At 41.0% G+C, this 11,616-nt stretch overlaps 1 protein-coding gene across 1 annotated transcript; it reads right to left on the bottom strand.

The window, feature by feature from the left end:
- Positions 1–582: 582 nt before the first annotated feature.
- Positions 583–11,616, bottom strand: LOC311263637 (myosin heavy chain, fast skeletal muscle-like). Its single transcript, XM_084363837.1, has 40 exons — positions 11,588–11,616; positions 11,073–11,294; positions 10,855–10,998; positions 10,607–10,763; positions 10,486–10,513; positions 10,300–10,405; positions 10,112–10,204; positions 9,963–10,026; positions 9,783–9,881; positions 9,590–9,693; positions 9,307–9,445; positions 9,043–9,161; positions 8,631–8,780; positions 8,361–8,531; positions 7,972–8,272; positions 7,806–7,876; positions 7,612–7,699; positions 7,358–7,475; positions 7,151–7,274; positions 6,513–6,649; positions 6,168–6,423; positions 5,843–6,085; positions 5,583–5,759; positions 5,357–5,502; positions 5,171–5,261; positions 4,681–5,070; positions 4,451–4,577; positions 4,243–4,361; positions 3,966–4,162; positions 3,608–3,791; positions 3,334–3,499; positions 3,090–3,214; positions 2,677–2,985; positions 2,379–2,582; positions 2,136–2,261; positions 1,873–2,043; positions 1,677–1,781; positions 1,481–1,576; positions 912–1,043; positions 583–685 (listed from the first exon to the last, which is right to left on the bottom strand). The coding sequence occupies exons 2-40, from the start codon at positions 11,277–11,279 to the stop codon at positions 665–667; spliced, it is 5,805 nt and encodes a 1,934-aa protein (XP_084219963.1). The 5' UTR covers positions 11,280–11,294; positions 11,588–11,616; the 3' UTR covers positions 583–664.

Raw genomic sequence — 11,616 nt, forward strand, 5'->3', positions numbered from 1 at the left:
GCAATAAACATTATTATTAATGAATACCTTTGTCAAAACATACTTTTTTTATTTATGGATCTGATCTCTCTGTTTACATGAATTGTTATTGCTTTATTGTTTTAAAATGTGGATCAGGTGGAGCCATTACATCCGGTAATGTTGAGGGTCCGCCTGACCCATAAACATTGAGAAACAAAAATATGAAGACCACGCACATTTAATTGTAGAAATATAATGAAATAGTGAATGTACTGTGAAAGCTTTCTGTGTGTATTTTACTAGTAGGCATGATAATGTCTTTCAGTTTCATTGCTGCATGGTGTCATAGCACAACACAAACACAGTAAAAATCACATAAAAATACACTCAAAAAGAAAAAGAATACGAGGTAAATAAATATAGGAAAAATTCTTGAAACAGTATCAGATACACTTGGTGGGATTCTGATACGCTACCTGTGCATCAAAAAGTATGCAGCATACTTCATGTGGTGGCCACCCAGTGCATAAAGATTGCATAATGTTGTTTAGCTTTATCACAAATGATCCGAGGCTCACATTTGCTCTTTTTCAGAGGACACAATGACATGAAAACACAGAGTAATTTGATCAAAAAACGATTTTATTGTGGTATATTTCACATCATATTGTATGATAAGAAACAACCCATCAGCAGGCGTTCTTTACTCGGCTGCGTCTTTTCCCTGTAAAATAATAAAACAAATACATTGAGTTCATAAGCACATACATACACATCAAACTCTGCATACCTGTAAAGGTTATCTCTTGTCAACTTTTGGAGCTAAAAGTAATGGAAACTTGTGAAACTTAAAAAAAAAAATTATTCATGAAAAAATAACTGTGACATTAATTATAGTATGGGGAGTTTCATTTCATTTTTCAATTAAAATGCAATGTGAAAATATTTACCTTTCCAGAGTCACGGCTCTTAGCTCTCATTTTGTTGACCTGGGACTCTGCAATGTCGGCGCGTTCCTCAGCCTCCTCCAGCTCGTTCTGGACCTTTCTGCACTTGGACAGATGGACGTTGGCCTGCTCCTCCTGAAATACAATATACATTGTTTAAAGGTATATATTTTAAAGTATATTAGATGTACTTCGTGATCATGACTGCCATATAACGACAAAGTCACACAATTTTAATGGATTGCTTGCTACAGCTATTGTGCATGATAGCTGTCTATTTTTCCAATCGTAATTGAACAATATGTAATAGTATATTGCAGTATCTTATTAGTTAGCCAAATTATCAGTTTTCCTTGATATTCTTAGTTTGAGTATCAGTTTTAGTTACTCTAAATCATGTGTTATTATTACATTTAAGTAGTGCAACAAAAAAAAAACAATATCCCAAATTCCCTGCTCCCTGTCCTTTAATTTTACCTAAATGAATATGTGCAAAGAGCAAGGTTTTTTGTATGAACTTGACATTTTTTTTCAAATCAATTTTTTATTTTAAATTGATGTGTCATCCTTACCGCTTCCTCAGCCTGCCTCTTGTAGGCCTTCACCTTCAGTTGCAGCTTGTCAACCAGATCCTGCAGCCTGGTAACATTTTTCTTGTCCTCCTCAGTCTGTGAAAATAAATTGAAAAGGAGAGTAAATTTACATGTCACCATGCTTTTATTGTTAATTATCTGGACTTGAACATGCTAATTGTCAGTGTCAGTGTACCTGATAGGTGAGCTCCTTCACCCTCCTCTCATATTTGCGGACACCCTTAACAGCATCTGCTCCACGTCTCTGCTCACCCTCAACCTCTGTCTCCAGCTCGCGCACCTTCACAAAACCAAACATGTATATAATATTAAGGATGAATATGTTTTCCTACATTAGTTTGACTGTACAAATCTTGACAGAATTTTCTTACCCTGGACTCAAGTTTCTGGAGCTGCTTCTTGCCACCCTTCATGGCCAGGTTCTCTGCCTCATCCAGGCGATGCTGCAGATCCTTAACAGCAACCTCAAGGTTCTTCTTCATCCTCTCCAGGTGAGCGCTAGTGTCCTGCTCCTTCTTCAGCTCCTCAGCCATCATAGCAGCCTAGAGGAGGTGATATAAAATGAAAATTGGAAATGTATTGGAAAAGCACATTTTAGTTGGATAAAAGGAGAACAAAGAGAATGTAAACCTACATCAGTGATGGCCTTCTTGGCCTTGTCCTCTGCATTCCTTGCTTCCTGAACAGTGTCATCCACTTCACTCTGGATCTGGACCAGATCAGTCTCAAGCTTCTTCTTGCTGTTCATAAGGCTTGTGTTCTATAGAGAAATAATATTAAGTACATTAAGTCATCACATGTTTGATTTTCCCATGTTGTTTAAACACTGGGTGGATTTTGAATAATTGAAGAAATGATGTGAAATGTGTTCATTCACCTGAGAGTGCAGAAGTCCAACACGCTCACTGGCGTCCACCAGCTCTTGCTCAGCAATTTTGCGGCTTCTCTCCGTCTGTTCCAGAGCCACTCTAAGTTCCTCAATTTCAGCCACCATGAGACCGTTTCTGCGCTCCACCATTGCAGCTTGTTCCTTGACGTCTTCCTGGGCTCTGACAGCGTCATCAAGGTGCAGTTGGGCATCCTGGTGAAAGAATATCAGCAAATATATTTACATGGATGCCAAAATGTAGGTGCACTGACCATAGTCTGTACAACAACTGTATGTCTTACAGTACCTTAAGCTGTGCCTGCACATTCCTCAGCTGCTTCTGGGACTCAGAGGCCTGGCGATTGGCATGGCTCAACTGAATCTCCATCTCATTCAGGTCTCCCTCCATCTTCTTCTTGATTCTCAGGGCATCGTTCCTGCTCCTGACCTCAGAATCCAGAGTGCTCTGCATGGAGTCAGTCACCCTCTGACTGTTCCTCTTGATCTGCTCCATCTCTTCATCTTTCTCTGCCAGCTTCCTGTCGACCTCACCCTTAATCTGGTTGAGCTCCAGCTGGACACGCAGGATCTTGGACTCTTCATGTTCCAGAGTTCCCTAATTATGAAAAATAATTAAATATTAATCTCGAATCGAATTTACGTTTTTGTTTTTTTTCACAGGATCTTTTTTTTTTTTTCCAAGAAGAAGAAGAAATGTACCTCAGCCTCTTCAAGAGCTGTCTGGATCTCAGACTTCTCTGTCTCCACCTGCTTCTTGGCCTTCTCCAGCTCATGGATGCTCTTACCAGTCTCACCAATCTGTTCAGTCAGATCTGAGATCTCCTCTGCAGAGAGATGCAAGTTTGATATTGTTAAGCCTCAAAATGTTGAACATAAATGCTTCATTACAACACATAAACATGTGTTGAATACATTATAACTTGTATAATGTGATTGAACTCACGCTGCAGGTTCTTGTTTTCACGCTTCATGGTCTCCAGTTGATCCAGAGCTTCCTCATAAGAGTTCTTCATCTTGAACAGCTCAGTGCCAAGAGAGCGGGCCTCTTTCTGAGATCCCTCAAGCTCTGCCTGACCCTCCTCATACTTCTGTTTCCACTCAGCCAACACCTGAATAGCACAATGAATACAGTTCAGTTTATGCAGCAATATAAAGATAAATAAATATGTAAACCATTGTTTTTGTTCGGCCACATGACGTAATGTAAAAGTTGCTACCTTGTCAAAGTTCCTCTGCTTCTTGTCCAGGTTAGCAGCCAATCCATTGGCCCTCTCCACATCAATCATGAGGTCCTCCACCTCACTCTGAAGCCTCTGTTTGGTCTTCTCAAGAGAAGCACACTTGGAATTCACTGCCTCAATCTGCTCCTCAGCCTCCTGGAGACGCTGGGCCAGCTTCTTCCTGTTTGAAATAGGTGTGGACGTCTCTCAATAAAAAACTTAATAATAAATTATTTTACAGATGTTTTTGCATGTATGAAATAGAAACAATTACACATGTCCAGAATCTTGATGAATATATGAAAGCAGTCTTTAATGCAATCTTTAATGTCTTTATTGTTCGTTTGTTACTCACTTGGATTCCTCAAGCTCCTCAGTGCGCTGGATAGCATCAGTTTCATACTTAGTTCTCCACTGAGCTACCTCACTGTTGGCCTTGGACATTCCACGCTGCAGCTCAGCCTTGGCCTCCTGCTCCTCCTCAAACTGCTCCCTCAGCAGATCACAGTCATGGCGGGCTGATTGCAGTCCATGGGCAAGAGCATTCTTGGCCTGGTGTAAGAAACAATATCCAGTGTGCAAAATGTCTAAATAACACATGAAGTTTATCAGTGCAATTGATGATTTCTTACCTTAACCTCCTCTTCAGTCTGTCTCTTCAGCTCCTCAATCTGCTGTGTGAAGGCCTGTTTGCCTCTGGTCAGCTGGGAGACAAGAGCTTCTTTCTCTTCAATTTGACGGCTGAACTCACCTTGTGGGAAAGATGTCATGATACAGATTAGTATGTGTCCCGTTTCTCAATAATACACAACAGATAATTCTCTGACAACTTATAAATACCATTTTCTGTCAGGAGACGTGCTTTCTGTCCACTCATGTCATTGATCTGACGGACATTTTCATCATTCTTGGTCTTCAGTTCACTCAGTTGGTCCTCAAGAGTACGGCATATCTTTTCAAGGTTTCCCTGGTAAAGAAAAAAGAGAGCACATCAGCAATCAGATTTATATTATTTACTTCATTTATTATACTAATTATGGTTTTTAAATGCCATTTAATGTATTGCGCACCTTTGCTTTAGCAACAGCCTCCATGTTACTGGCGAGGTCATCAATCTCCATCTTGTATTCACTCTTTTCCTTCTCAAGTTTCTGCTTGACACGCTGGAGGTTGTCGATCTGCTCTCCCAGCTCAGCAACGCTGTCAGCCTGCTTCTTGCGCAGAGCAGCAGCAGTGGCTTCATGCTGCAGAGTGGACTCCTCCAGATCACGACGGAGCTTCTGGAACTCAGCCTCACGCTTCTTGTTCATCTCAATCTGAGCGGCAGTGGCACCACCGGCCTCCTCTAGCCTCTCACTGATCTCCTCAAGTTCCCTGGAGAGGTCAGCTCTCTGCTTCTCAACCTTGGCACGAGCAGCACGCTCAGCCTCAATCTCTTCTTCCAGTTCCTCAATACGAGCCTATTGAATGTAGGATTTTTTTACTTTTAGTAAACTTTCAAGTTTAATACAAAAGATGGGAAATGTATGCAGTATTCTTTCATGTAACAAAATGTGTCACCTGAAGCTCCTTGATCTTCTTCTGAAGCTGAGCACCCATTGACTGCTCATCCTCAATCTTGCTAAGGAGCTGACTGACTTCAAAGTCCTTCCTGTTGAATAATAAATAAAGCACATAGTATGAGTTCATATCCTGACCATTACTTTAAAAAGAGTGGTTGTTTTACAAATTCAAAAGCATTGTTACTTTTTCAGTTTCTCATCAGACTGCTGCTTGTCATTCTCAAGATCCATGATGGATTCCTGGGCCAGTTTCAGATCACCCTCCAGCTTCCTCTTGGCTCTCTCAAGGTCCATACGCAGCTTCTTCTCTTGCTCCAGAGAACCCTCAAGCTAAACAATAACACAAGTTTTACATCATCACGTTCAAGGCAAATTTTGCTTCAGCAATCCAAGTGAGTTTGTAAACTTACATCATCCACTTGCTGCTCAAGCTTGGTCTTGGCCTTGGTCAGAGTGTTGACTTTGTCTTCCTCAGCTTGCAGGTCATCAAGAGTCTGCTGATGAGCCTCCTGAAGGGCTTTCTTTTCCTTGGTCAGCTTAGCAATGCTCTCATCCTGAGAGGCCATCTCCTCAGTCAGGTTCTTCACCTAAGATTGCAAGAAATATGTTGTTATTACATGGTAATCTTTAAATGTTACTTGATATGCTAAACATATTGATATTTACCAACCTTGTTCTCAGTGGCATGTTTCTCCTTCTCCACTTTGGCCAAGGTAAGCTCCAGGTCATCAATATCCTTCTTGAGCTCAGAGCATTCATCCTCCAGCTTTCTCTTCTTGGCAGTGAGCTCAGCATTGATTTCCTCTTCATCTTCCAGTCTCTCAGTTGTCTCTTTGAGTTTGGCCTCCAGCTGGATCTTGCTCTTGATAAGTCCCTCACATCTCTCCTCAGCATCTGTCAGATTCTCTGATTCCTAGTTTGTATGAGGAAAATAGATGTTAGCATTTAACACTGAAAACATGGAAAAGCACAACTCTCTGTTGATGGGTACTTACAGATGCAACGTGCAGCTGCAGGTCATTCTTCTCTTGCAGCAGGGACACCATCTTCTCCTCCAGTTCCTTCTTCTTGGCCAGGGCAGTAGCCAAGTCTGACTGCATCTTCTCATAGTTCTCCTTCATCTGTTGCAGCTCCTTCTCAGTTTCAGCACTCTTCAGCAGAGGCTTGATCTTGTAATACACCTTCATCCATGGCCAGTGTTTCACATTCATGAATGAGCGGACGTTGTACTGGATGGTAAAGACGGCGTCCCTGTGGACAAGAAGTTGCTATTATAGACAAAGTACATTTTCATTATTGATGTTCCCAGTGTGCACTCAAAATAAGCTGTATTAACATGCCTCCTCGCCGTCATCTGAACAAACGCCTTTCTCATGAGGTAAGCACGGCAGAGAGCCTGAGTCATTGTGACTAAAGCTGCCAACTTGTCATCTCTCATCTCCTCAAGGGTACCCAGCAGACCGGCCTTGAAGAACACCTGAACAACAAAATTAAGAATTTTAATTTATGTCTGCACACTTTATACCAAACATTAAACTAGAAAGGACAGAGTGAGCGCACACCCCATGCAATCATCTGCCTTAGTTTTATGAAGAAACAATTTTGGTTTGATACAGCTCTCAGGATCTCAGATCTTTATCAAAATGCTGTAAACATTGGAAGCCAATTATGCTAAATGGCTGATAGCAGCTTTGCAGAGTCATCCATATTATAAATGTATTTGGTGAAAATCTGACTGAATTATTTAGGTGGAGCAAGAGTATTTTCTCCCATACTTGGAATAGGTGAGCAATAATAAGAATCAAGGGCAGAAGAAATTTTGCATCTCAGTCCCTCGTTTTAAGAACAACAATGCTAAATGTAATGGTCTTCCATGGCTGCACACTGGCACTATTTCATTGGATCCTTTACTTGTTCTTTGGCCCATGGTGTTATTTCCCAGCATAATTATTTTTAAGAAAACAATCAGGGCGGTTACCTTGGTGTGTCCAAATCTGTACTGGTCATGATCAACATCAATTGATCCAAGCAGCTTCTCTGAAGCCTTCTTGTTATCAATGAACTGGCCCTCAGGGATGACACTGGCATTCAGCACCTTGTACCTTTTTATCAGAGGTTAATGGTTAGTGTGGAAAAAACAAAACAGCAGTGGGTATTTACATCATATTAAAATAACAATTGTTACCTCTGCTTGAAGTCAGCATAGAGGATTCTGCTGGGGAAACCTTTCCTGCAGATTCTGATACCCTCCAGCACACCGTTACACCTGAGCTGGTGGATGACCAGGAAGTTCTCCATCAGACCTGTAGAAAAGACATTTCCCAATTACTTCTTTGAATGAATAGTGTCTTTGTTAAAGCAGCACAACATGAAGTAAACATTAGCAGTACTACAAAACCACACCTCACAGAATCTATTGAGATTATGTTGTCTGTGTACCTGGAGTCTTTGACTCATTGGGAATCAGGCAGCGCACAAAGTGAGGATGGGTGCTCCTCAAGTTAGTCATCAGCTTGCCCAAGTTCTCCTATAGATCCAAAATGATAATACTTGTTGTGAAATGTCACAATTGTACGGTTCAGTATACGGCTTAGATATGATTTTACAGCCAAGTTTGCAATGTTAAACCTTACCCTGAACTGTGAAGACACAGTCTGCATGGAACCACCCTTCTTCTTGCCTCCCTTCTTGGCACCACCGGTCTCTGTTGACAATTTTATGTAGACATGTTTTGTTTGAAAGAGACATAAAATGTACATGAAAACATCCTTTAAGAGTATACTGTAGTTAGGATCATACCCTCAACAACTGGAGGATACAGAACCGGCAGCAGCTTAACTGAGGACTTCTGGTACAGCTGCATAACAGACTCATTCAGTGGGTCCTTGTTCTTGTCCAGCCAGCCAGAGATGTTGTAGTCCACGGTACCAGCGTAGTGCACCAGTGAGAAGTGGGCCTCAGCCTTGCCCTTTGCTGGCTTTGGCTTCTCAAAAGCTCTGTTTTTGCCAAGATGCTGGTCATACAGCTTGTTCTTGAAGGATGTGTCTGTGGACTTGGGGAACATGCACTCCTCTTCAAGGATGGAGAAGATACCCATGGGCTTTAAAAAGTGTGAAGAAATATGTCATTAAATAATATATCAAGTCAAATTAAAAACAATTAGAATCACAAAATGTTTAAATGATTACCTTCTCAATCAGCTCAATGCAGGCAGCCAAGTCCATGCCAAAGTCAATGAACTCCCAGATAATACCCTCCTTCTTGTACTCCTCTTGCTCCAGGACAAACATGTGGTGGTTGAAGAACTGTTGCAGCTTCTCATTGGTGAAGTTGATGCACAGCTGCTCCATGCTGTTGTACTGTGAGGGTACAAAGTTTCAGCATAATACCTTGCAGGCAATAAGAATGGTTCTGTCATTAAAATCATTGGCTGTTGAACTGTTGGAAATGACGCTTACATCAAAGATTTCAAAGCCAGCAATATCCAGGACACCAATGAAGTACTGTCTTGGCTGTTTAGTGTCCAACATCTGGTTGATACGGATGACCATCCACAAGAACATCCTCTCATAGATAGACTTGGCCAGGGCAGGCACTGAGTTGTTCACCTGAATAAAAACAATGAATATGAAATGATTCAAGTCGGTCAGCCGTTTTGGGTTTTTTTAATGATGGATTACTGTTATTTTGAATTTCCTTTAAAGAGACGAATTAGGTAAAAGAATCAAACCTTAAAAGTTTAATATTCTACTTTGAGCTATTTGTTAAGATACAAGGAACTAATCAAAACGAGTGCATCTGGTGCCATGAACCAACAGTGGACTACTACTCAATGCAAAACAAAAAATGATACCGGTGTATCTCAGTTACCTGAGGTACAGTCTGTCCCTTGGTGACAAACTCATTTCCGACCTTTACTCTGGGATAGCACAGAGCCTTCAGCATGTCAGCAGAGTTCAGACCCAGCAAGTAAGCAACCTTGTCAGCATCTGAAAACAGTTCAGTGATTTAACGTCAATTCATTTAGTATGTGACTGTAATTTTCCATTATAATCTAACAGAAACTAGTCTGATTAAGATGTTTTGTGCTGTTGTTCCTAAGCTTTTCACTTTGTGTTGACAGTTAATACTCACCCTCTGTGCCATCAGGCTCAGCCTGCTCCTCACGCTGCTTCTGCTTGAACTTCATGTTACCATGGTGGAGCACAGCACCAGTCATCTTGTAGATGCTCATCTTCTCTTCACCAGTGAAGCCCAGGATATCAATAGCGTTCTGTTTTCAAAAGAGGTTTCCACACAAAACATTATCACTCTTGAAAATACTTTTAGAGAGAAGAGAAGGGAAGAGAAGAGAAGAGCCGTTTTGATATTGCATTTCACAAACAAAATATTTAGGTATTTTAAAGCGATCACTCACATCAGTGGCTTCCAGCTCAACTTTGTCATCAATGCTGGCCACAGTAATCTGACCCTGGCTGCACATGGGGAAGTCGTAGGGGTTGGTTGTAATGAGTGACATCTCTGCACATCAAAAAGAGATGACAAGCTTATTAGATTGTTCCGGATGAAAACTGTAAGTAGGTTTAAGATTGTGCACCACAACTGTTTACCGATCAACTCAGGTTTGTGGTTGGTCATCATCTGGTAGAAGATGTGGTAGCCTCTTTCATCGGGAAGCTGGAATGTCACTCTAGACTTCTCCAGCAGATCTATAAAAGTTGTTCATAAGTTAAAGCCTGGCCAAAGGTCAATCCCAATCATTTGTATGTATTAAGAGAATTGTCACTTACATGTCTCAATATCAGCACTGGACAGTTTGCCAGTTGTGCGGAAATGGATCCTGATGAATTTACCCTGTTTGGAACAAAGACATTTTCAACCGACACCTAATCATGTTTAAAAAGACCTCTTTCATGTGTAGAAATCCCTCCATACTTACGAAACGAGAAGAGTTGTCATTCCTCACAGTTTTGGCATTACCATAGGCCTCCAGCAGAGGATTGGCTGCAATAATCTGATCCTCCAGAGAGCCCTATAATCAAGGTTTAGAATTGATGTCAGAAAATGACCGGCAAAATAATCAGTTTTCAAGGAACACTGAATTGTAATCGTCATGCAGTAACATACTCCCATCTTGGATTCCTTCTTCTTCTCTCCACCTGCAACTGAGATTGTTGCAAAGTACTGGATGACACGCTTGGTGTTCACAGTCTTTCCGGCACCAGATTCTCCACTAGGTATAGAGACAGACTTATAATTACTTGATCAATATATTTGATTATCTTTCACAAAGTCATCAAATGTGTTACTTACGTGATCAAGACAGACTGGTTCTCCCTATCTGTTAAATGAAAAAGAAAGGACTTAAGTAGGTTTTCCTGCAACAGAAACTTCATATACTGATAAATACTACTTTGTTATATTATTGACTTACCAGTAAGCATGTTCTGATAAGCATTGTCAGAGACTGAGAAGATGTGGGGAGGAGCCTCCATACGCTTCTTGCCTCTGTAGGCATTTACAACTTCCATATCGTACACTGGGAGCCACTTGTAGGGGTTCACAGTGGCACAGAAGAGTCCAGAGTAGGTCTAAAAGTGATCATAGAGAATCAACAATTAACTGTTTTAAAAATGCCATTTTTCAATTTTTCTCTTTTTCTTATTTGGCAGACTGTCTTACGTAGATCATCCATGCTGCATAACGCTCTTTGAGGTTATACAGGACAGAGGCTTCATTGAGATGGGTCATCATGGCCATGTCCTCAATTTTGTCGTACTTGGGAGGGTTCATTGGAGTGACGTCCTCTTCTTTAGCTACCCTTTCCTGAAACAGGACATATGTCACATTGAGAACTGATCATATTTAATCTTAGTTGACACTGAATTTATGATACCAACCTCCTCAGTATCCAGGACTTTGACGGTGACTTTGTTACCGTCTTTCTTGATGATTGCTCCCTTCACGTACAGCTCCTTAGCATCAGCAACGTAGCAGGCAGCTTTGGCATCAAAAGGTTTGTTTTGAGCCTCAATTCTCTCCTTCTCTGGCTTACGGAGGTAGATGGCAGCTTTGCCATAAATGGCCATCTCGGCGTCCGTACTCATGGTTGCGGCTTACGTCTGTTACACAGTGACATAGAATTGCCATGTTAGGCCAATGTTTTAAATTCATGTATTTAAACAGCACTTGAAGTTGACATATTTTCAAATAGTAGACATATGCACTATGACACTATGTATATGTTTTGTTAAAGGTGGGTTATTCAAAGTCTTTCTTACTCCTAACTGGTAGTGAGAACGTATACTAACATATAGTTTAGTACATGAATAACTGTGGACTTTCAGTGAATACAGGTATTTTGCCTTGTCTTGAATGCTTATAGAGAAAAATTCAAATTCAAATTTGCCATTACCTGACCCCTTCTCTGTCAACAGTATTCAC

This window comes from Pagrus pagrus, assembly GCF_965226575.1.
Source record: "Pagrus pagrus genome assembly, chromosome: 10".
NCBI classification, from domain to species: Eukaryota; Metazoa; Chordata; class Actinopteri; order Spariformes; family Sparidae; genus Pagrus; species Pagrus pagrus.

Coding starts and splice junctions, on each gene's coding strand:
- LOC311263637 (XM_084363837.1), bottom strand. CDS start 11,279: ATGAGTACGGACGCCGAGATGGCCATTTATGGCAAAGCTGCCATCTAC. Junction 8,532..8,630: donor CTGGCTTTGAAATCTTTGAT/GTAAGCGTCATT, acceptor GTACCCTCACAG/TACAACAGCATGGAGCAGCT. Junction 6,424..6,512: donor GTTCAGATGACGGCGAGGAG/GCATGTTAATAC, acceptor TCTTGTCCACAG/GGACGCCGTCTTTACCATCC.